This window comes from Ciconia boyciana, chromosome 1 (genome assembly GCF_034638445.1).
Source record: "Ciconia boyciana chromosome 1, ASM3463844v1, whole genome shotgun sequence".
Lineage (NCBI taxonomy): Eukaryota > Metazoa > Chordata > Aves > Ciconiiformes > Ciconiidae > Ciconia > Ciconia boyciana.
In genome coordinates this window covers 200696700-200723145 of record NC_132934.1, presented here as the reverse complement: position 1 = coordinate 200723145, position 26446 = coordinate 200696700, and the positions used below count along the sequence as shown (strand labels likewise).

Below are 26446 nucleotides of genomic sequence, written 5' to 3'. Positions count from 1 at the left end.
ATTCCGGTGGTGTTGTGTTTTGTTTTACTTAAATGGAATAGTAAAGCTTTGCTATCTTTCAGTATTAAAACTGTATCTCATGTGAAAATAAAGCAGTTCAGACTGAAATTTCAGGAATAATGTAAAAACTCAGTAAGTACAACCAAAAGTAAGTGCATTGTAGTTGTCAATTTCATATCTTTTCCAACCTTATTTGTGTTACCACAGCATATAGCAGAACAAGTCAGGACTTCACTGTTCTTTCTAGTCAAACAGACCAAAGACAGTTAAAAACTTAAGTACATGTGTACAAAGGAAAAAATGATAAACTGATAGGCCAGATGAGGAACAAGAAAAATTAATCACTTCCAGCACATGGGCAGTACCTTCAAGCAAAAACACTGCTTGACCCCCATCTACATACCATTTTTAGGAAACAAATTGGGACCATTCCTTTTCTAACAAAATTATGCGTTTATCATATAGCTAGACTCAGTTACTACCACATATGGCAAAATGAAAATCATTGGCTTTACAGTTGAGCCGTATACAATCAACGTGGCCAGGCAGCCCTAAGAAAGCTTTTATTAAGAGCAGAATTTGGCAGCCTGTCATGAGCTACAAAAGAAATTCTTCATGAAATCTTTGAAGTGTGCCCAAATTCAACATTTCAGTATTTATTTTTTAGGACTTAAAGGTTTGGTTCATCGATATTTAAAAAGACACTAGATGATTTTCTGCAATAAGGACAGCAGACAAATCCACTGCTACCATGCAGCAGGGCCATCCAAGAGAGTTTTACAGGAAGGGTAGCTTACAACTGTGGAACGAAAAATCACTAATATTAATTAAAATCTACAATAACTTTCAAATACATACATACCTCTGCTTGCTAGCAAAAATGCAGTGCAACAAACATGCACTTAAAATAGCATGAGGCTGGCAAGGAAAGAATGAACCACTTTTTGAAGATTTGGTATGTTTAATGTTACTTCTGAAAAATACTCGGATACTACAAGGATGAGGGTGTACATATCTAAACGAATATACAGGAGTTAGCCAAAAGGCCCGAATGACATAGCCTTTTCCTTTGAAAACCTGAACAGACCTCTTGAATCTATTTCAAGTTATATTTAAAACATGTTCCCCTTACAGCTTTACAGTTTAGAATTACCAACTCACACCAGTACTTTCTCAATCCCCATTAAAAAATGCCATGTACAAGGGCAGAAAAGATGAGACAAAAGTAATCTAATATTTAGACACCTTACTAGACACTGATGTAAACTGCATTTTCAACTGAACGCAGTACACCGAAGCGGACAGCTTAAATAATTGCTATGTGCAAACACTAGTTTACACCTAGTGAAAAAACAGCAATTTTCCCAAATGTTGAGTTAAATAGTGTGCTAAGTAAAATCAGTTGCAGGGGTTTTTTTTTTTGGAAGAATGAGTGCTGTAACATGATACATATATCAAGTAGGGGAAAGAGTATTTCAGACTTTAAACCTAACTCACTGTTGCATTACAAACTATCAAGTGTGGCATGTATCTCAAGTCAAGCAAAAAAGGGCACCATTAAAGACAGTCTAGAGGAAAATGCTTAGTAGTTACAGATGTCACAAGTGAGGACCTACAGGTGTGAACTCCTGAACTGTATTAAAACAATCTCTATCTTAAGCCATATAACACTGGCAATTTAATTAACAGTGTACTTCCAAAATGCCACCAATGCTGCAATTTTCCTGTTACCCATTTGCTCACAATTCAATTCACCAAGACCATCATTGCTATATTAACACATACACGCTCTCTCTGCTGCTTGCAGCCCATGCTTGAAGCTACATACACACCATTTCGATACAATTAGGGCACCATGTTATCTCAAATCAGTTTTTAATCAATTTAGTATCACTATTCATGCAGATAAATTTTAGTAATTTCTATTTCTGAAAATGTGAGTGAACTGATAAAAACATAACACTAATATTTTACAACTATTTTGCACACGAAAAAAGCAATAGTAACCAAAAATACCCCTACTTTCTTGCCATTACAGGAATAGAACCAATAGGTCTTTTCCATCATCTTCCATGACTGACAAAATCTGAATCATAGTAAGCTTCCTAATAGCTTTATCATCAGTTTTATCTTAGGAGTCAATCAGCAAATCTAGCCTGAGTCACATTGGAAATGGGTGTTTTTCAAATTCATTATTCTGTAAAACATTTATCAAGAATATTCATGTGCAATCCTTCTAAATGCATATTACTCTACTATAAGTGAACAATTATTGTAACTGGAAAACATGTATTTGCCTCCTAATTAAACAGTTAATAATTGATAACAGACTTGTTTCTATTCAAACCAACCATTGGGGGAAGTGTATACTTGTAATGATGCATTACACAGTGGAAGGCTTTAAATCAGCTTGCACAAATGTCTCCTTCCTTGCAATGGCAAGATACTTTAACGATCAGTAGAACACAGATGTCACAACGATTTTTTTTTCTGTAGAAGTACAGTTAAGATAAATTCATTCATACTGTTATGAATAAAGCATACATACAGATTCCTTTTCCAAAGCCTTTTTTCCCCCAAGTTAAATTTTCCAATAATGTGAGTAACAGATATACTCTGTTGATAAGCCTACTGTGACTAAGTTTGCAAAGGGAGACTGAGATGCAAGGACACAGTATCCTTAAGAACATTTTGTATAAAATTTTATGCTCTTCAAAAGTCGAAACAAGCAAAAGCAGTTGTGTTATAAATTGTTCATAGTATGTACTGCAACATGCAGTTAAGCTAAACAGATTCACTATTAAGAATGGAACTTTCTTGACACATAATAGAAACTACATAAGAATGAAAATGATGCCACTTATAACCCAGTATTAGTAATAACATTCCCAAAATCCTTTCAAGTGATTTTTATATTTTATTGTAATCAGATAACTGCACGTTTTACAGCATAGTCACACATTGTATTTTGCTAGAGTCACAAACACATTGCCTTACATAATGATCCGCATCATTTCTGCTCTATACTACAAAGCCTATGACTGAATACAAAAAAAGTTTTACAAAAGAAACTGTTTTAAAGACTACAATAACAATAAAACCGTTTCCAGATAACAGCTAAAATTATAAAGGCATATCACTGTATAGTTTTACTGGAATTTCTAAACAGTAAGGAATGAAATAAGTTTTAGTATCTGCGACGCTTGTTAGGTCCTTCAAAGTTGCCCCCTGGGTTTCCTCTACCAAAGCCACCAGGTCCACCACTCACGGCACCTACACCACTCATTGGCGGCTGAGGAGTTTCAGAGCCCGTTCTACTAACTAGAGGTGAACCCATCTGTGATGGACCTCCTTGAGGGAATCTCTCATTATGCTAATACAAGTCCATTTGGAACATGCCAAATGTGAGTTACAACAAAAGACACAAGTGATGTTGTCATGAAGTTCAGCAGATAGTCCAGCAGAATCAGGATCACACATAGAGGGAAGAAAGGAGCAATTCAATTAGTTATTATGGAAAAAGAGCTGGAAATTAAAGAGTGCTAACGTTATGCTCCAACTTTGTAAAGTAAATTAAAAATTAAAAACTTAAGTGTTAAGACCAACTCTGGTGCTGAATGTAACTTCATCCCTTCAAGCACATCTGAAGCAATACATATTCTTTATGTAACAGAAGAGACAGCAAACAATAATTTTATACCTGAGCCCTATTCTGCCTTACATACCAACTACAATGCTTCTCCCTTAAGTAAATTAGACACAGAAACATTGTCAAATTGGGGGGGTGGGGGGGTATCAGCTTTTGTATTTCTAGAGACTGCAGATTTTATTCTTTTAATAACAATATAACCTCTAGACTTATATACCCACATATCTGTGGATAAAGTGTATTTCAGTCCATACTATGTGGAGTCAGCCTTTTGTATGGGACTTCAGGAACCTTTGGACTTAAAATCCAGTCCAAATAAACTGACACAACTAGTGATAAAATATATAACTGGACTATGCTTAGTTTAAAAAAAACTTGACATATAGATCTAAAGCTTAACCTGAAATATCAATATCAGATTAAAATCCACTTAATGTTCCACATTTATTTTCCTTATTTCTGTGCGTAATATTAATAAAGGTATATGTGCTTACACAGATTTATTTGGCTATAGCAATTAAGAACTAAAACAGAAAACATGCATCTAAGCACTTATAGTTCAGTATTTATGCAAGTGTTTAAAAACAGAACCCCACATGATGAAATTGAAAACATTAACTCAACATCACATAAAACATTAAAAGCATAGATACATGGTACAATTGGATCTTGAAATAACTCATCATTCACCTGCTGAGGACAGTTATGCTTTCAGAAGAAAGTCCTTCTGTACAGAGATCTGCATTAACTGCCATGGTATTCAGAGTTCAACAAGAACATTCAAGACTAGCACTTTATTTATATGCCTGAATCAGAGGAGAATTCTTCTGAAAGTCTAACTCCAGTAACAGTAGTAGAGCTAAACAGTTCTAAAGTCTGCTAATTCATATATATATTATTTAAAAACAGTATTATTTCTATATAGGTAAAAATGTATGCAACTTAGATCATGGTTGTATGTATGTGCATTGTTTAAAATATGAAAGAAAAAAGTTACTTCAACAGCTGCATAAAGATCTACTACTGCCCCAAAGTACCTTAAAATCTGCAGTGCTGGTTAAAAATTGTTAAAAAGTTAGCTTTAACTCATGCCAGCTTCTTAGCAATGGATATGAATTTCAATAAATAGCTTATCACATACTCCTGATAATTTTTACCATTTGACTTTTGGACAAAAAGTCAAGTCCTCTTTCCAACAAGGACAGCTCTCTCCAGCTAATGAGAAAACTGCAGTAATTAACTACCTACAATAAAGTACGGGGCGAAAAAAGCTATTTTAAAATGTTATGTTCAAAGATAATCTATCTTTCAAAAGACTGCAGTGGAACAAAATGAAGAGTGTGCCAACTTTCCCCTAAAAGACTTCAGAAAAACATCAAATTTAAAAAATGAAAACTGCATTTCTGCTCTATAAAGCATATTCTCCATTTCTCTCAGGGGAAAATAATTAACTCTTACAGTGTTAGTAGACAGCCCTCAAAGATCTTTAAAGTGTCTTTCCAAGAGCAGCAAAAATACAGTAAGGCTATGCCTTTCTGTAGGAGCCTGTCCCCCAATTTAAAAACCCTGAAAGTCCAAAATGGAAAAAAAAAAGGCATCTAATTTGCCCTTCAGTAGCACACAGAAGAAAATGGAAGTAAAAAAAAAAATTTTTTTTAAACATGCATTTTAAAGTGTCAGTATATTCCCTACATTTCCATACCTGGAATGACTTTTTGTAGAAAAACAACAGCTTGAGATAGATACCATGATTTACAATACCATGTTCTTTTCCTTACACCTCTTTTTTAGTGTCCATATAATCACAAAAGAATGTTCCAGATGTGACCAATAACACACTGGTCTCCAGCAAAAGCATCTCTGAAAACAGTATTTTGTGAAAAGTATCCCTACGCTTTGTGAGAAATGATACAACTGATAAAATGAGCTGGCTCCTATGATGTCAAGTGAGATCCTCTCCTTTTAACTGATAACAGCCAGACTCATTATGGTTTTTGTGCTCAATCAAAATCTCATTTTCCTCTAAGGAACAAAGGATTTTGTCCAAACTTCATTATACAGATTGCTCAATCGCAGATGGATACTGTTGAGAAGGTATATATAAAAAAATACAGCTAAGAAATGCTTCTATGTTCCAATAAAACTGTAATGAAATCACTGTTTATCCTATATACACCTTTATATCACACCACCACTAGAACATCCCAAATATCTATTTACAGAATAATACTGAAAAATAGATAAAAATCAGATTAAAAATTATATAGTTGTTTCTCTACATAAGACATTACAGCTAGGAAAAGTGACTGGCTATAAGAACAGAGCAAAAACAGCTAGTGCTTTAACTGCATCCCAATGGCATATCTGCTCTTGATAAAAAATTCCAGATGTATACAAGACATTCACTACCACCCTCGGCAACTGGGCAATATTATTTTCCCTGTGTTAATATGACAGTTATCCCTAACAGGTGTTGGCATACTTATTTTCTAAGTGGCATAATTACTGTCATAATCTCATGCTTTCAACACTGTTAGAAAGGAAATACAAAAAACACTAAAGTTGCTTTAAAAAATTAAATAGTTTACACAAAGATATCTTCACACTACATAGCTTCCAACATTTAACTGTTCATCAAAACCCCCAACAAGCTAATACATAGAATTTAGTTTCACAAAAGAAAAAATACAAATGCCTAAATACTCTGGTATGTTGTTCCTTCATTTCACAGGTCATACATGCCAAGTTTTGCCGCAAGTGCTGTATATCCTAACCTCAATGTAAAGCCTAGTTACTGATCAAAAAAACTCACCCCATTCTTAAGGGAAGTAGGATTTTTCATAGTAATATCAAATAAAGACTTCCTTTCTGTGTTGTAAATTATTTGCATGAACAAGTTTTCTCAATTACTTTTAAACAGATTCAAAACATGTAACATGTTCTCACTCAGTGTGAAAATATCTTTGGTAACAAAAATGGGCCATGAGACATGACAGCTATTCAAAGTAATTAAATGTGTGATACATTACCACTGTTCCATTATCTGGCATCATTGGTGTTCCCATATTTGCAGCTCCTTCTGGTCCCATGGAAGGACCAGGACCCATTGCAGGGCCAGGTAAAGTTCCTCTGTTGTTCATATTCATACCCATCATTGGAGGAGGGCCTTGGTTACCAGCAGGTGCTGGGCTAAACGCATCTATGCAAAACAATCTATACTTAGAGCTGTCCTATCTGAATTTTACAAGAATAAACAAACAATTTACAATATTTAAAAAGCCAAATGTACAAGACTTCCAATACTTGAAATAAAAAAATTTATTCTTTGAGACTGTACATTTATCTCAATCATCTGCTTTTAAACAGATTTTCATTAATCCCTATTATTTTGCATTACATAATCTGCCTCATGTATTTGAAAATCTTGAACTTTACAGCTAAATATTGCTGTATGGTTTCTGTGCAGGAATTGAAGTGTTCATATAGCATACATATATGCAGTATACACACCACAAATTAGCAAAAATCTCAAGTGATTCTGCAGTAATTGGCAGCTATAAGGCAACTTGGCTCTTTAGGGATCATAACTTATTAAATATACATTTGCAAGAACTGTTCTACCAGTATTATGTCAACTGTATATAGTGTTACAGTATATTAGTCTAACGTCTAAAAGCAACACCAAAGATGGTTCTCAACTTTACAATAAATTATTTGTAATATGGCGTAAATAAATCTTGCATTTAAATGTAATTTATTATAGTAAAAGTACCAGAAAACTAAGGGAAGCTTTGTTAGAATTGAAAGTGAGAGAACAGTCTCCTCCAAAATTCTGATTCATAATAAGAGGGAGAAGAAAAGCTTAAAGACATCTTTTGAGGAGATTGTTTAGTTATAATATAGAGCTAGGAAACACCACTCTGCCAGTACCCACTAACATAATCAACAGGTAGGTAAAACTGCCTTCATAACATTTTCTCATGTTGTTATAAGGAAGAAAAAAGTGTGATTATATGTATCATTTACATTTGCTATTATGAAATATCATCAACTTTAAGACTGGTGGTGATGTGTTTTTTCCCCCCAAAAAAATGATCATTCACCCTTTTCAGCCAAAAGCATGCATCCAAAATTTGATAATGGAAGACGACATGCCTTTGGAATCTAGCCTGTGTTTTAAGTCATGACAACATACAAGAGTATCAAGAAATCTGACATGTCACTAGACTAATAAACTTGTTGTTTCAAAAATCAACCTCTCACCTCTCATCACACCTGTAACTTCTTTAGTAATGAACATACAATGTACATCATTGTAAGCAGGCCATTTAGCACAGATACAGTACTATGGCTATCTGCAGGTATGCAAACTTGCATCTTTATTACCTGCCCTGAGTACACATCACAGCAGTCAGTGAAACCACTGCATGCAAGATATTGCTGCTAAAATTGCAGATCTAGGCTTGATTACATACATTATGCCAACGGCAAGCTGCTTAGCAAAAACAACCCATGCAACATAGCAGCACATGTAAAGTGCTACACAAGTTTATTAGAAGCAATAGAGAAAAATCCTGTAATTCTGAAAAGCAGAACTCATTTGAGCTTAGTCATGAGAAACTCCCAAGACCCCTCCCTATGACACTGAGCCAAAACAAAGGTATGCACGAGTCGGATGCTTCTTCTCTACCCACAAGCATGATCAGTTCATGTAGCAGGTAAAAGATTGTGCTACAATTCCAGAGAACTACAGTTGAATATGCCCTAAAACTGTTTTTTAGTGTCATATATTCAGTGACTAAATATGGAAACAGAGAAGTCTATACTGCCAATATAAGGAGAAACCTTTATTTTCAGAGGCTAGAAGTACTCTGCAGGACTATCACAATGGCAGTGCTGGTAGTTGTGCCGTTAACTAGAAGCAGTCAATGCTCAATTATCTGTTACTGGCTTGCCTACCAGCATAACTGAACTTAGCCAGCTGGCCACTCTCAGGTAGCATTTGCTTGTCCTTCAACTGCAACAAAGTTCTTATCCTCTGTATCATACAAATGCACCTATATTGCTTCCAGGGTGATGTATAGTGACCTATACTATCAAACCTCTATATTATTAAGCCAGTTTCAGACAGAGTCAGCTCTGATAGGAGGACAACTGGGGAGTGTAATGCAAGGAGAGAGTGGGGCCCTGCACAGTTTCCGCAAGAGGCCACATTTTAGCTATGTCTCAGAGGCCTCCTTCCAAGCAGACCCTAAGAGGTAACCACTTGCTTGCCCATTCTTTTTGGTGGAACACTGATGTTAGCAGTTAATTCACTGGACCAGGTTCAGCAACAGATGGAAAGCAGTCATCAGTGTTCATGCCACAGTGAACAGACACTAAAAAAAAAAGTCTTTTTCTGCAATCTGGAGGGCTGAAAAAGTATACTCTATGTGTCCAAACTGCACATGCCAAGGTCTGGCACAGCTGGCAACAAGCCACAGTCAATAATCCTCATCAATGCAGAGACAGTTCCCAAAAAAGCACCCCCCCCCCCCGCCCCACACACACATCCAGTTAAGTGCTATGGGGAGGCATACAGACTCTCTCAGAACTTGTTTGCTGCAGAAAACAATGTAAAAAAATTAGTAGTCCTGCTCAAGTCAGCCCAACACTAATTAAATCCCTCACAGAGGTATGTTGCTTTCTAATAATGCTACCATGGAGGTATTTCCATTACTGAAGACACTCCAGCTCCCCACTGTCCCACATGATGAAAAGTTGCAAATGGCAGAGGTAAAGGCCAGTTAAAAATAAAGTTACAATTCTAACAGAAATGTTGAGAAAAGATGCTAAGATCAACAATTAAAGGTCTACTATTTCAAGGTCTACTTCAGGTTTTTGGGGTCAGGTTTTTTTGGTTGTAGTGGTGGGGTTGTTAATGGGCTGGAGAAAAAAAAAATTCTCTGCAGTGAGCTAACCTAAAATCCACATACTGTGGAAACAAACACTATCTTTACCTATTCACTAGGATATTTTTCCCTTCTTAAAATACTAGTTCATTGTTACCATAACTTCTTTTGGAACTACATATTTATTTCTAAAAGCATTTGTATCAAGTTTAAAATCAAAAGTTATAGCACAAAGCTTACAAAGCAAGACAACAATGATCATCATTGTTAAACATTAAAACCTGACAAGAAAAGGGCTGTGAACTGATTGCTATAAATACTCATTTAAAATCTATACATAAAAAGTGTACCTTGTGGATCTGGACAACTGGCATTAGTAGTTTCCACAGTATCAATATTTACAAAGCCTCCTAATTGAATGAAATTTTCAAGTAGACTGCAATCATATGCAAAAGTACAACTATAAAATTAAAAAAGCTTAGTCACAATTTATGCTTCAGCTTATTATTTGTAAATGACTTTACAATGTCTCCCTTTAGAATTATTTTTAAAGCTCTTCATCTTCACTGAAAGAAAAAGCCTATTTCTGTTTTGTGGCTATAAATGTGTCTCAATTAATAAACGCAAGGAAATGGTGAATAAAGTATTTTAAAATCTGGACCAAGCAGATTCATTAGTCTATAAATTCACATTACTCAAAATATCAAGCGACAACATTTACTAGGTTTTGCATGTACTTTCAAATTTAAAATATGCAAAAATAGTATTAACTTTTCTTAAAATTATCATCTTAATTTATTTTAAATTAACATCAGGAAGCTTCCAAGAGATATATATTGACAGTTAATACAGTTTAATAAGAATTTTTTTTTTTTAAAAGAAATACTCTAAGTTTCAGTCTTGTTTAAAAGCAGATATTCTGGTTAAGTAAGATTTCAAACTGTTTCGGTCTGTATATATGGAGCAAGCACTCCATTATTAAGAATGTACTTTTCTAGACTTCACAGTAACAGTTTTTAGCAGTGACAATATTTTAAGTCACAAAAGTGAGCTGAGAATATTTGCAAATACAGACTTGCAATAAATTAGTAGAACAGCAACCACGTTATTCCTTAATCTTTTGTCAGGTATGTCAACAAGAACTTACCAATTTTAAGCTCTACATCATTTCACTGCATGCAATTACAGTGCCAACTTCTCTGAATAGGTAGTCACTCAAAAAGAATGCTAAATACTTTCTGAACAGAAAATTCCTCTTTTGTATCAGCATCACCTTTCCTTGCCTTTTTGTTTCTCCTAACTTGCACAACATATTTTTCTCCCACAGGTAGCCAAAACAATAAAGATACACACTGAGAAAAAAAAAAAACAGCTGTTTGGAAGCAAAATATGTGAGATGATTTTTTTCCTAATACTGTTTACTCCTTTTTACCAGTAGTTGTCACTAATTAATAGTGCTTGAGTAACATGTACAGTCCCAAAGAAAAAGAAATTTTACATTACAGAAGCCTTTTTCCTTCAGATCCCTACCTCCCATGTTTATTGCTCCACGAGGACCCATATCACCCATTCTCATTTCCTGTTCTCTCTGAAAGTAAACATAGTTTTCATGGTCAACCTATCATTCTTAGAACTTAAAACATTCCCATTTACTCCATGAAAATAAAAATTTTCAAGTTTGAACAGTTTCCATTGATTACAAAAACATACAAGGAATAAAGTTAACTATACTCCTCTGTTTTTATAAAATCAAATGGAATAGTAAGTTCAATATAGCAATGCTGTACTTTTTTGCATAATGCTAAAGGTTAAATATTGTAAGTTTAATTTATCAGATGCAGCAGTCTAAAGTTCCCAAGTAGATATGTCATCAACTGCATATGAATCCATCTTCACTCAGTGTTTTTCATTAATAAGAAGCCGTATATTCACATTTTAACTGCAAATGAAGAGGTCTTATAACAGTATTGCCTAAAGGCCGTGGTTCAGTAATACAGTCAATCTGGCTTCACGACTCAAAAATGCTTGCGTTGATTGGAACCCAAGCTCTGATGTGTTATATTATGGTATATAAACTCAATCTGCCAGTTCATCTTTGTTCACATACTTTTGACTTAACTTGGTGGTGGTACATTTTTTGATAAATTATATCATGCTATCACTATGTCAGTTCAGATACTGACCATCCTTTTGAAACCAGCATAAAAATGTAGTATCAACATAAAGGATATAACATGCATTTATACTAAATAGACAAATAACACACCAAATTGATCCAGATTCAATTGATGCTCAGTCATCCAACAGCAAAAGAGTTCTGACATTACTGATCATGAACCACGGCCTGCTGTGAAACAATACTCAAGAGACAGTACCGAGTGGCAAAAATCATCACTTAGGGGAAAACACAGTACACCTATCACAGATAATTCCAAGGGATTTTAGTATTACCATTTACATCAAAAGGATGAAATAGAAACAAATTCACAGTTCAAAATGAAAACTAATGAAACTTACACCAAAAATCTTTTTCTCATTAATTTTCTGCAAGAACGTTAACGTATATTCCACTCTTGAGTGAACACACATATGCTGAGAATAAGACATATGCAAAAAAATTTACCTGATTCTGAAAATCACTCCACTTATGATTTAAAAGTATAAGTTCAGATGCACTTTGAAAACAATTCCATATACTAGGCAACTGAATCAGTCTTGCTAAAAGCAACCTTTAAACTGAAATATTAATCAAATCAAAATACATTCATAGTATTTTTATGGTTTCACAAAACTCCTTTTTGTTCAATCATGTTTGGGAAGCCAAACATGAGTCTTCTATCTTCACACACTTAAAGCAGCAGACACCAATATTTGACAGAATAGTCAATAGTTTTGCAAAAATATCCTGGTATGGGAAATTATCATAAGATACATGACAAAAGGCTCTCAGGTCAATAACTTTGTTTCTAGTAACTCATATTAACCTAGAAAATGAACTTAATGTAAGAAGATTATACACTATTTTTGAAAGAATATAGCTTAGTGTGGAGAGGAAAAGTAAGGTCTCATAACTAAAAGACTCAGGCAGTTTTAAGGTCCAGATATGAAAGGCCATTGATGAACACGAAGAAGGACCCCTTCTTCTGACCCTAAAACCCACGTTAAACCTTTATAACAGAACATGAAACTACTTTGTCAGACCTCTCACAGTAATGTCAACCAACATTTTAAATAAAATCAGCAGCCCTATTAGGATCAATCATACCCACAAACTGATAGCAATGAGTTAGTCACAAAATCAGCATACAACCTTGTTGATATCAGTCTGCTTTTACACCTCAGCCCTGACATGAAGAAGTGGAAGGAAAAGTGGTATATCATCCCTAATGTCAATCCCTAGCCCAACATGGTAGAAAAACACCATGGCTATCAGTTTACATCAATCAGACTGTGCGTGCATGCATGCTTGCATATGGGCGTGTGTGAAAACAGGACATGCCACAAACAGCTGTGAGATACTTTTTAGCTACAAGGGAGAGTACCAGATTTTAAATTACCGCACATACTTGATGCATCTCAAGGTCAACTGCAAGCTGGTGGGTTGGGTTTTTTTTTGGTGTCAAATGTGCCATATAAGGCAGGGCTGAGTACAATACCAGCTAGATAAGGATGTTAAGTACAGAGCTATAAAGCTGTACTAGTTGCTAGAACTTAACTAATTTTCTTTGCAAAGGATAGAAGCATTGGCAAGCTATAACATGCTTTTTTTAAAAAGCACACTACATTTCTTCCTAGCAATAAACCACTGTTTTTTCTCAGCTTGAAATGCTACCAGTCTTCAGTTAACAGTAAGTACAACAAAAGAGAGGGGCAGAACCTGTAATTTTTGTTTTCTTACTCTAATCTAACCTTTGTAACAAAAAACTTGAAGTAATTATTTGCCATTTTGTAGCTTTAACTTTGGTGTTGAACTATTACCATATAAAAAACATTTCAGCTATAGACTCAAGATCCATAAATGTGCCTTACAATCTCCGCTGCCTGCTAATGTATCAACATGCCTACAAGAATTATTATTCCTACTGTTGCATGTTCACAACTTATCATGTTCTTTTGAATTTTCAGCACAGGGAAATTCTTCTATACGGTTAACATGGAATTAGCAAATTTAAGATAAATCCCCTGTCAGAGAAAATACTCAATTTCAAATATTAACTGACAGCATATAACATTAATGTAATTAAATGCTTGACATATCAACTATAAAAACATGTAGTTAGATAATTTGCCAAAACCTGCATTTGCAGAAGTCCAGATGATTACAAAAATTCAGTCCTATCCCACACAAATCATGTCCTAGCCAGCTATTTACTATGTGAGCATAAACAAGTTATTGCAGGTAAGTTAGGTCAACTATTCCATGGGTTTTGCCCAAAATACAACAGAGAAAGGAATACCAACAGGCAGTTATGACAGAGTAGCCGAACCAGTGCTGGTTGATATTCCAGCCCACCTGAGAGCTTTGTTCTTGGATACTCAAGCCCTTTGCAGAACATAACAATGACAGCATTATCTTCTCAGAGCTTCTTTTCCTCACTATGCGCCTGCCCATTCTTCTGTTGAGTAGCAGCCTGCTTCAGCCCCTTCCCTGAAGCCACCCATAACTACCCATAACAGGGAGTTAAAATCGAGCAGCAGGAGAGGAGGGCTAAACTTTTACTAGAGAAATATGTAGGGAGGTGATTAAGAACCTCTGAAGTCACCTGGTACCTGGGAAAACAACTTAAACTGGAAGAGAACAATAAAAATGGATGATATGCAATTATAGGGGTAAAGAAACCATAACACAAAGAATGTGTAGTAAAGTGTAATTTAAGCTTTGGGAAGATTAAAGGAAAAAAAAGGGGGGGAAGCAAACAAATAATAATATCCTATTTTAAAAGGATAATTCTTTACACAACTCAAAAGAAAGCTTTCCAAATTACTTCTGTTGCAGGATTCTTGTAAAATACTTCAGAACTCACTATAATGCAAACAAACCTCAAGAAGGTGTGATTCATCTGAGTAATTTGCTTTTAGAAAAACTCTGATGGCAACTACAGCATTATACTTGCTAATTACTTTACATACAAGCATTAAAAATTACATTTCCTCATGATTCCAACCCCTTTGAATGTCAACTGTAAAAAGTAGATGTACACAAAAATACTGAATACACCCAGTTTTCAAATTACATAGATATTGTACCTTTCATATAGTATGAATTCTCCCCTTTTTACAAGTATTAGAAACAAGTTTTCTTAAGCATTTGAGGTATATCATGCGCAATGTTCTCACACCTCAACCACCATTGATACCAGTAGCCTAAGTATAGAGAGAACTGTGAAGATGATTCTTCTGGGTTTTTAAAAATATATTAGTATATTTTTAAATTCACTCTATAAAACCGTGAAACTAACTGTTTTGAAAAGACACCTAAGAATTGATACAGGAGAATGTATCAGACGCAACTCCTTTCTCACATTGAAAATAGAAATGAAAGTAGTTATAAAACTGGGTTTTTTTAACTGACAAACGAATACTACTTTTTTCCTTGCAATTGCAGCAGACCAAAGAAAATTAAAAATCTTGTCTCCAAACAATGCAATATTCACAGTAACAAAACTGTCCAAAAAAATGGAATAAATATGGCATGGAATATTTTAGAAAAGCAAAAAGAAAAGATATCAACAGAAATATTAAGACAACAGATCATACAGTTTTCTTGAAGTGTTTGCGGCCAGGAGATGCACTCCCAATTAACATAGGACTATTCACTCACCTTTCAGCTAAGGAATGGTGACCAAAATAACGCTAAGACACAGCATTAAAAAAATGCCTTATCAAAAAAAAAAAAAAACACTTACCCCATCAAGTTGCAAATTAAAATCAGTAACTTAATTAGCACTTTATCTAGGTTGTGTGTGTAGAGCAAAATGTAATTTACAGTGCTGTTGATTCTCACCTGTTTTCATTAACATAGAAACTGAATTCTATTCTCTACCAGACTTTACTTGTCAAAATAGGCAAAACATTTCTGTACCTCTTACTAGAATTCACTACTCCCTTCTAGCGTCGTTTATTTCATTAAGTTCTTTCTAGAAAACAAAAATTATTTCCAAAGGCCTCTCCAGGAGGCGTAAGTCCCTTAAACCTTACATACAATTGCAATTTACTGAAAGACACCTATATTTGAAAGACATAAATCATACAAGTGGTTAAAATCGCTAGTTTGGCAGCCAAAACTAGAATTTGGGGGATACTGTTGATTGTGCATTATTTGTCTTTTCCTCAGAATATTCTACTACTTCAATCCAATGACCACCTCACTAGAAGTTAAGCTGCCAGCAAGCAGTTAAAGTAATAAAAGCCTTCTCTTCCACCCACCCCTCTTGTCACCTTTCCCTCTTTGGTTTATCCATCAATTAAAATCTATATGTAAGATCCAAAAGTTACAATACCCCCAAATAGTTTATTTTATTCCATCACATGCAGTAAATAATTTTAAATGAAAAATACTGGTATTCTTTCAAAATCCAAGATTTCTGTGTGTTCCTGAGCACTGCAACTTAAATCCAGAACTAATCCCTCCTCTGAGCTGGGCGTCCTACTAGATGATTCCAGAGATCTCTCCCAGCCTAAACTACTCAAGAATTCTACAAAATGAATGATAGCTCTCATGCAGGAGTTTGACAAAAAGTAAGCTCTGTTACCTCACATAAAATTACACAAGCAAATACATTAAACTAGGTAACAACTAAAGTAAATGTAGCTATAAAACATGTAGCATACAGGAAACTACACAGCCCTATTTTTAAATAGCAAGTCTAATGAAAAGAATTTTCATTAGGTTTAACAGCTGTCAACAGGACTTGGTCTTTGAGAAAAACATTCTAACAGGGCTAGAGTAGATAAAGCCAATTTCCTGCTTGGTGACTCAAGTCATGAATAGAGTTGATGGAGAGGACTCACTAAGTTACACCATTTAAAAAAATCTATACATTAAAAAACCTATCACATCACACACTGCATGAAATATATGCAGATACATATATTCCAGTAAATGCTACAAGTTGGAAAAACATTCCTAATGGTAGTAACAATAATTATAGCTGTTGACAAAAAAAAAATTATGGTTTCCCTTATGGAAAAAAGATTTATTATTAGTCCAGTGCATTTCTTAAATATTTCCATCATTTCAATAGTATTGTAAAAGAAGTATCAATATTATTAAAATAAGGGAATTTCTTTTAAAACTAATTAACAGCACAAGTATAGTAATGTATTTGGGAAAAACCTCCATACGCTATGTCTTTGTTCTCTGCTTTTTGTTTTGGGAACAAACAAGAAAGGTCTTCAACTTCTGTGGGGCCTTCCTTCATTTCCCTTCTACATCTTTTGGAGGGCACTCAGTTGCTGAGGGCAGTCCTCAGCATCTAAACCCCACATAGAAAACACAAATGCAGTTAAAACAAGCAAAAAATATTTACTACTATAACCTGAAATTATTCTTTAAAAACACACAAAAAAATTTACCTCAAACAATGTTTTAAAATCACAGATGTTTTGTAATAAAAAATAATAATAAATTCATATTAATGTGCAAGACAGCTACCACAGCATATTTAAAAACGTCAGTCTTAATATACCTTGTAACATATGCTAGTATATTTTAAACACAATTAATAAAAAATTGGGTCGGATAGTACTCCGTTACACAACTTCACTAAGTATTGAAAAGCCTCTCAGTGCATCACCTAACACACTAACACGGGAAAAGAGAAATGGGTTGCAGTTTTTTGTGTGAGAGAGAGCACACACACACGCTCAATACTTCTTACAGATTTAGAAGAAACTGTTTTCAAAAAGAAAGTTACATATTCTCTCAAATTCACCTCTATTTAATACCAGCCATTTCTGATCCTTACAAGATGGAAGACCATTTACGATCTTCCTTTTTTTAGGTAAAACTAGCTTCTACTTTCCAAAACATGCAAGTTGTTGGGGTTTTTTGGGAAGAGTACTGTGTTAAGTACTGTGATCCTCCCAGTATGCTTTGTTTTTTAAGTCAGCTGGATGCAAAACCCAATCTGAAGAAAAGTTTACTTCCTTTCAACACATCAGTCCTCACATGATGTTTAAGCCAGGCCTACACTGACTGTTTTGAAAAAGAAAGCAGTTTAATTGCACTAATATTACTGACATTACAAAGAAATTTAGGGGACACCTCACTAACCAACAACCTTTAATAATCCCCTGACAGAAAACACTATTTAATACAGAAGAGACAGCCACTAGACTAATCTAAAAGAGGTAAGCCCACAGACCACCAGGAAGCCCCTCATATTTGTGAGCATCAAGGAGACTGAAAGATCCCAGAAATTGCAACACATTTTTACTAAACACTATAATGTAAATCATATTGTACGCGTTAGCACTCAGACTGCCATCTATAGCAGCTGCAAAGTCTTAGTAATGCAATCTGATTACAAGTATTGAAAACATTCAAGAATGAACATTACATTACCATTATTCTCAAAAGATATTGCTGCAAGTAACCTTTTTTCTTAAGACTAGTTTCAACATGACTTGTAGGATTTTAAGTTTTCATCAAAATCTAAGTCAAAGGACAGCTGAGTACATTAATATACTTGCTGTTCTTGCAACTTGGCCAAGAAAAATTGTATTTCATAATTTACAAATACGACTGCTGTTTATAAGAGGCAGCAGTCCACATGTTCTTCTTTCCTTTGTACTGCAGAAGAACCATTATCTTATCTACAAGATTTTACTTACATTTCAGGTGTCCTTTTCTCTTATTTGATTTTTTTTTAAATCCAAAATGTTCTAGTTAATTCCACCTCTAAGAAAGCAAACCTGTGACATCCTGTAGAACATGAATATATACTTACACAATCAAAAAGTAAAACTGGATCCAAAAAAGGTGTTTTCTTTTTATAAAACGTGGACCAAAACACCACCATTGAAAGAAGAAAGAAATTTTATTTTTCACAACATGAAACTCCCAAACACTCCTGCTATTCATCATCCTCCATATGGTACATTGGGCTTGTTCCAGCCTGGAAATATGTTTCAGCTACTACTTCAAAATTAGCAAACAGAAAACTAAAAAGTTTTGTAGAAAAATACTGATGTGAGAAGGAAAGTTAAGAGCTGGTTGAAGTTCTTTCAAGAAAAAAGTCAACTGAAAATGGCTAGTACCTTAGAGTGAAACCTGTCTGCAGTAAAGAGTCACTCTCAGTAAACTGTTAAAATACTGTCAAAAATTGATTTTTTTCAAAATGTAAGTTTGTAGTAGAAAGTAAACTAGATTAGGAAAACAGTCCAAAATACTTGCAACTGTTATACAATGGAGACATTTTCTCACTCCTATGTCATGAGAAGCAGAAAATAACCACTGCTCTGAACTACAGGAATAAGGTAAACAAACTAGAAGAGGCATATGAAATTCAAAATTATGTGAAAAAAATGTGAATAATCATTACTGATTTTCATCTCGGAACAAGTGAACAAAAGAATACTTACTGTCTGAGCCAGAAAAGGTAGCAGGAGAAACCTTTTGTTTGTTTGGAAAGACATTCATGAGCAGACACTTTATCATGGAGACAACTGAGAATTCAGTCACTGATTTGGACACAGAGATATTCACCCATCTTCAATATTAAAAACCGGCCAATACTACTACAGAAGTTCTCTACATGCCTATAGAGATTTTTCTGAGTATCTTTATCTAGTGACCTTAGGCACTAAACCTGAGAATTGCAATCTTTTACAGAAAATATCCAAAGGTCTTTACAAAATTTATTTTACAGAAAATATACAAGAGTCTCAGTAACTTGAATAAAAGCACGAATAAATATATTTTCATTAAAAAGCTTATGTGCTTTTTAAAGACCTTTTATCACATAAGCTACTGTTGCTTCATTTTACATGCAACTCATACTTTCAGAATGCTATATTACAGGCCAAAAATTCAAATTATAATCTAACTTGTTAACAAAAAATAATAGTCTGAAATAAGCCAAGATTTACCATAGAACCTACTCTGTTGATTACAGAACTTTGCCCCATATTGAGATTTGTCTTTTCTGCTTCATTATTTTGTCTTGTAGTTACTTGCTGCTTCTCTGAATTTTTAGTACTGCATTAATATACCATTGTTTCCCTGAGGTTTTTTCCCACCTCTCCCCCTTCCATTTGTTATAATACAGTAAAATATTGTATATACAACATCTACAGAATAAAACTAAAAAGGTTCCTCATTTTCTCACAACCTGTGGAAAATGTTACTCACCAGCCAAAAAATTAATGTATACAGAAGGCAAAATTTGGCCCCGAACAAACTGTATATAAACAGTAGCTAGGAATAAAATCCAAAGATTTTAATTTCATGCCTCTATTCAATAATCTTTACATCATCTCTTCAGGTAAAGGAAAATCCTACCATGTCCCTCTACTGTCTATGGCTATACAGATGAAGCACTCTCTGAGAGTATGACTGCAAAGACAGATTATTTTTTTTTTCCTCCAAACACCATTGCTGTTGACCATTTGAGAGCAATAGGAACACAGATATTCTGTGAAAATTTCCCCTTGATCTAACAACTAACACTCACAAGGAAGGTAAAATTCTGCTTCTCAAATATTTTAAGGTAAAATTCAGAAAAAAATTTTCACAAGACAAAGGTGCTTAGAGAAGGTAACCACTTTAACAGATTTGGAAATCCTTTAAAAAAAAAAAGATATCAATATATCAACTCTCATTATAGCAACTTCCTCATTACAACATTGTCAATTAATTTGGTTCCGCTGGAATTAAGAGCCACTTTAGATCCACGGAACCAATACATAAAAACACTTCTCCTATTTCTATTAGCTTCATTTTTGAATGATAATAATAAAATTAAAAACATAAATACAGTTCAACAGCTGAATATAATGCAAATATTTTTTCATTTGTAATCAATTTAAGGCACTTAACTGTTTACTCACCTGCAAAACTACTTTCTGAAAGCAATATCTACCATATCACCAAGTTTACAATTGATACAACATGTAATATAATTACATTACATTAACAATATATTCACATCTTCAGAGGCATATTAGAGATTTTTATGCTGCAGCTTCGAATTATTCTGGTTTTATTTTAGCCTAAGAATGGCATGAGAGTAGGTAAGTATCAAAACAGATATCCATGGGAACATGGAGGATAACTTACTGTCACAGAACAAGTTGCACATTATTTAAGATGCGCTCCATAATTCACCCTGGTGGGTGTAGCATTGAAGGGCTGTTTAACTGGTAACAAAGTCTGGGCTAACTGTACCATAATGCAGAAATACACTAAAATATTTAACTGAAAATTGAGTCTTATAAAACAACGCTGCATTTTAGATTTCCCAAACGTTAAGTCTTCCTTGGACAGGAAACAAATCTAGGCAAATATTAAAACAGTGAACAATGGACTGATTCAAAACAACAATTTTCCCCAACTGTTATATCAAGGATGAGATTAAGTGAAAGTCATCAATGTTTACTTAGAAGAAAAATCAACCAGCCAAGAATATCCTTTATCATGAAGTGTTTAAGTAAAAATCTAACTTCATTGGAATGCCAAATATAACATTGCAAAATAAACTTAAAACAATTTAAAAGCAGCACTAGTTATAGCCACAGTACACTAAATATTAATCTTTGCCAGACTTTTAGCGAACAATTTTTCCTCACCAAGTAGGTATTATATACACTGACTGAACTGTAACAGAAATGTCCAGCTGTAGTTGCTAATCCATAACTGATCTGAGTCACCAAATTATTAGAATATGCAAGTATTTGACAAAAGGAAGCTGAAAGACAAAGTTTTTAATCGCTACAAAGAGGTCCTGTAGGAGAAACTTCTAACAAACATATGCAGTCCTTTATACATGTTATGAATGTCGCTTACAATCAGAATAGTTCAATGTTTAAGATTTCCCCTACAAAGTTCTGGCCTGTCCACACATACAGCATTTAAACATGCAAAACATGAATAAAGAAGCATCCATGAAACTTCCTGGCGTGAAACCAGGCTCCATAGTTTTCCAGCTAGTACTTTTATACAACCTGGAGGCCATTTACTGTGAAACAGGAGCAAGATGAGGTAGACTTGAATGAAGAAATACACTTATCGTTTGAATAAACAGAGTTCTAAGGAAAACAATATACATTGTACCAGGCAATTCTAGTATTTTAATTAAAAGTTTAAGAACAAATCCGAATGGATTAAGAAAAACTGCTTTCTAGTTAAATCCCCTGACCCAAGTCCACACACAGTAACTCTTAAGCTACAGTGTCTGCTTTCATCAAAAGATACCTAACAAAAACTACTATTTTATTTATGTACTATAGACCCAAAGGTCAGAATCACGTTAGGGACACAATGGGCATCACAATGAATACAGACAAAGAAGAATAGTTGGTTCTTACCTAAAGAACATACAAGTTCCCCTATAGATAAACAAATGTTTAATAATTCAGAAAGGGCAAGGGGGAACAAACACAAAGACTCCCTAAGTAAATCAAATTTTAAAAGGATTCTAAAAACCAGTACTAAATACAGAAGAGAAACAAAGCCTGAAGAACCTAATTTTAACATTACATTGTCTTATTCAGATCTTTTGTATTAATAAATTTAGAAGAGACACTTACCAGCTAACCTGACACAAGTATATCAACAAAACTGCATTCAGCAACACTAGGAAAAGCAGTGTGCTTCATGTCATGTACAAAACAAAATAAATACTTTTTCATCCTATACAATGCTAAGCCTAAATTAGTGAGTCATTAGCCACTGCAGGAAATCATAATGGGGACAGACTTTTTAGTAGGGTCTGTTGTGATAGGGCAAGGGGTAATGGTTTTAAACTAAAAGAGGGTAAATTCAGACTAGATATAAGGAAGAAATTTTTTATGATCAAAGTGGTGAAACACTGGAACAGGTTGCCCAGAGAGGTGGTAGATGCCCCATCCCTTGAAACGTTCAAGGTCAGGTTGGATGGGGCTCTGAGCAACCTGATCTAGTTGAAGATGTCCCTGCTCATTGCAGGGGGGTTTGGACTAGATGACCTTTAAAGGTCCCTTCCAAACCAAACTGTTCTATGATTCTATGATAAAGTTCGGGCAAAACATCTTTAAATGGTAAACCTTAAATATATTTAATTGACCCTTTAAATGTTAGTTTCTACTAGCCAAGATATTAAACTCCCTATCTGAACAGTTACAAAACAGCTCTACAGAAACTCATCTCTTTTTCTAAAAACCACTATTTAATAAAAATGCCAATTCATCAAACAATAACACCTAACCTCTGGAAAATTTAAGTGGAACCTAAAGAAAGACTTGATGGAACACATGAAATATCAGACTTAAATTCCATATTCCTCATGGAATATTTAATAACCTAAAACAAGTATTAGCTCTGCTAATGAAATAAACCTACTTGATGCCTACATTACAGAATGGAGGCTTGTGAAATATTCCTGAGAAAAACCCTAAATATTTTAATTAAAAAATAGCATTTAGCTTGGTATTAAAAGACAGGCAACCTCACTAAGACAAGTTAATTTCAATGTCTCAGTTTACTGCATTACCACTATTAAAATTTTCCATTCCGTGAGAGCTACTGAAGCAAAATGTTAGAGGCTAAGCAAAAGGTCAGAGGCTTTACTGCTCACACTAAGGAAAAAACTACTCAGAAGGCACTGCCTCTTGAGAGAGAAACCAGATCTATAAATAAGCTTTCCTCACACTAAGCAACAGATCCATTAACAGGTTTCCTCACATCAAAAATACTATTTCTACAGACTCACTTATTGCTTCTTGGGTGTTTTATTCTTTCTTTAAACACAGACCCTTTGAATAAAGACAAACTTTTCTAAGCAGAGGAACTTAGAAGTCTTGGTGGCAAGTCTCAATGCCACCAAGTAAGATCTCAGGATTTAGACAGGTGGATGAGTCCAAAATAGGCACCAAGTAGACAACCGAAACTGAAAGTTAGTTTCTTCTTAGTTTGGGTAAATACGTGTACAAACTCCAAGTCAAACTTAACTCCAGTAGCTGAGGAAGAAAAAATGAAAATTATTAAGGCAAACATTAATTTTAGCTTCTTCAAAATATGTAGGGCATTTATAAAACAATTACATTAACAAAGGATTTTTCTAAATTATTTAGAAAAGCCTCGTTCTTACTTGTCAGAAGATGGAAAATTGAAGAACTCAGTATTTGAGGAACTTAAGTTAGGTAAGTAGATTTTTTTTAACTTGTGAGCAGTAACAATTTTCAGAAATTATATTAAAATATGGAATATAGACTTATTACATCTGCTCTTTAGATTTTTTCATTTTTATCTGTAAAATCTATGAAATAGGAAAAGCTAAGTATGCAAATGGAATATATATTCTATAAACAAGCACACCACGTGCATCTGAAGTCTTTCCATTAATAATTGAACAAAAATGGCATCTGCTAAATCCGAGGCCTCGTGAAACACTATGACTGGCAAAGACTGATGTCATTTTGCCATTGCATAGGAAGCATCTTTAGAATTGTTCTTTTAGTTTCTTGATCCATTAGTCTTACTGAAAGAAAATTAAATTATAAAAAAAACCAGACAATCTAAAAAACATGGACAAAAAATCCCTTATCAATTACTGTAGAAGAGAACAAACCTGGGAATGCTTACAAGCAGTACTGCAACACCTAAATTCATACTGGACATTTATGCACTTTTGACTGCACATAATATTATTATGTTCTAAAGCATTTTGTGCAAACGTTAGAAGATGATAGCAACAGAGTAAAAGATTTTAGTCTCCTAAATACCGATAACGTAACTTAACACAAGGAAAACTTATCACATTACCCTAAATATTCATAGTTCACACACACTGAAATATAAAGTTATAAATTAAATGTAACATTGTAATGAGTATTTACTTCATTACTGAAAAATTACCTTAGTAGCATCTTTGATATACATAAAAACATAATCTAGAAAGTGAATTATGAACCATCCTAAAATGGTCATTAAATAAACACAACCAAAAAGTATCTCATTACACAAATAGCTTTGGTTTATGTATAACAAACACATAATATGCTACAAAAAGAGGGATGAAGTTCTGTATTGATTTTTATGCAATGTCTTTTCATACTAAAAGCAGGTATGACAGTTAAAATAGTTTTGATACCTGGCAGTGTAATTAAGGGCTGAAAATAATTTATTTAGTTTCTGAAAATAGTACAGTGTGAATATTAAGGCCCGTTCAGAAATTATTATTCTTGCCTAAAGCACCAAATTTAGTATCTAAAACACTGTTTAACAAACAGAAGAAATGCAAGATTTAAGCATCTGTCTACTGATACATATCACTGCAATCCTGCAAAAGTAAAAAAAATTTAGTGCTACTGCCAAAACTAAGACCACCCACAAAAACACAACTGCATATTTATAAACTGCTTGCTCAAAGGCCTAGCCTATATTGCTTTATGCATAGGAAGAAACTTGATCACTGAAGTAAAACCACTGACAAGAAAGCAGGAATGTTTTGTCAGGTTGGTTTGTTGTTTGTTTTTTTTCCGAGTTCTACATTTAATAATCTGCCTTTCTCCAAGGTAGTTTTACCTCAAAAGGCTTTTAAGGTGTCAAACGAACTACTTATTTCTTCCATGAGTATGTACACTGGATTGCAATAAGGAGGTAATTCATCTCTCCCAACCAAACTCTACAAAAGAGCTTTTATAAAGCAGCTTAGCTTTATAGCAGTTTGTTAAGAAATAGAGACTATATTCATACAACCTTACAAAACTTCACCACCATCGGCTTCATTAAGTACACTAGGCTGGTCAAGATAAAATAACCAAAATCTATTATTAGTGGAAAACAGATCAAATTTGAAAAGATCCTTGCAAATTTTTATTAATTTATTTATTATTGGGAATCTGCCTTAGCTTAGTTTGAAATAAGGTAGGAAATGATTCTGCATTCAGTGAAAATTCAAACTTCTTGCATAACTGGGGTTTTTGAGCATAATAGAATCAGAAGACAGAAAAAAAAAAATGCAGTTCTATTCACTTAAGAGCCAAGAAGTGCAAAAAACTATTCCTGAATTACAGAAGTCCAAGGAAATATGATAGTCTTCTTTCAAAAATGTCCACTACTTAACTTGCAAGTGAATATAGAAGTGAGGGACAAGATAGACCTCAGTAGGCTCAAAATAATAAAGAAATGGGAAGCTACATTTATAAACAGCTCCAAAGAAAGACAAAACTCTTCAAACAAAGACTAAATGGTTGTTTGGTTTTTTTTAAATCAAGTTTCTGGCATTCCTGAAGCTAAGAACTTTGTTGTTGTTTTGGGATGTGCTTTTTTACTCCCTTGCTCTCATCTGTCTTACAGCTTTTGATCCAAGTCCGCTACAATCTCTGCTGTTGAGGCAATCTCCACTGCTTTAGCTGCTACCACTTTATGCTGATACTTACACAATATACTTGAGCAGCAGAGCTTCTGTGTAAGAAAAATTAAAGGAAAGCAAACCAACATCTAGAAATAATTCTTGAAAAGACTAACAGATAAAAAAAGTTAAGTATTTAACATACAATGTTACATGAAAGAACAGTAAGCATTCAGAAGTTAAAACTGATGAACTCACAAGAAACAGTTCCTTACATATGCAAGTTACACTTGAAAAAGGGGAGTTTCCTTGGAGGGATGAGGACAAGGACACCCAAAAAATCTAAACTCCCTCTTTAAACCATCAGTAAGAAGAGCTGTAAGCTGTAGGCCAGTATCACAGCTATTGTTTCA

At 34.2% G+C, this 26446-nt stretch overlaps 1 protein-coding gene across 5 annotated transcripts in view; it reads right to left on the bottom strand.

The window, feature by feature from the left end:
* Positions 1 to 26446, bottom strand: part of PSPC1 (paraspeckle component 1) — a 71270-nt gene that overhangs the window by 24568 nt on the left and 20256 nt on the right. Inside the window, exons 7-9 of one of the 5 annotated variants that reach the window (XM_072850561.1) lie at positions 11071 to 11128; positions 6679 to 6848; positions 2875 to 3373 (exon numbers count right to left, since the gene is read on the bottom strand). The exons of 3 other annotated variants lie outside the window; for them this stretch is intronic. In XM_072850561.1, the coding sequence (XP_072706662.1) occupies positions 3188 to 3373; positions 6679 to 6848; positions 11071 to 11128 (414 nt within the window). In that variant the 3' untranslated portion in view covers positions 2875 to 3187. Of the gene's footprint in view, positions 1 to 2874; positions 3374 to 6678; positions 6849 to 11070; positions 11129 to 23149; positions 23698 to 26446 lie in introns of those variants that run through there. One more of the 5 variants, XM_072850565.1, reaches the window with a different exon arrangement.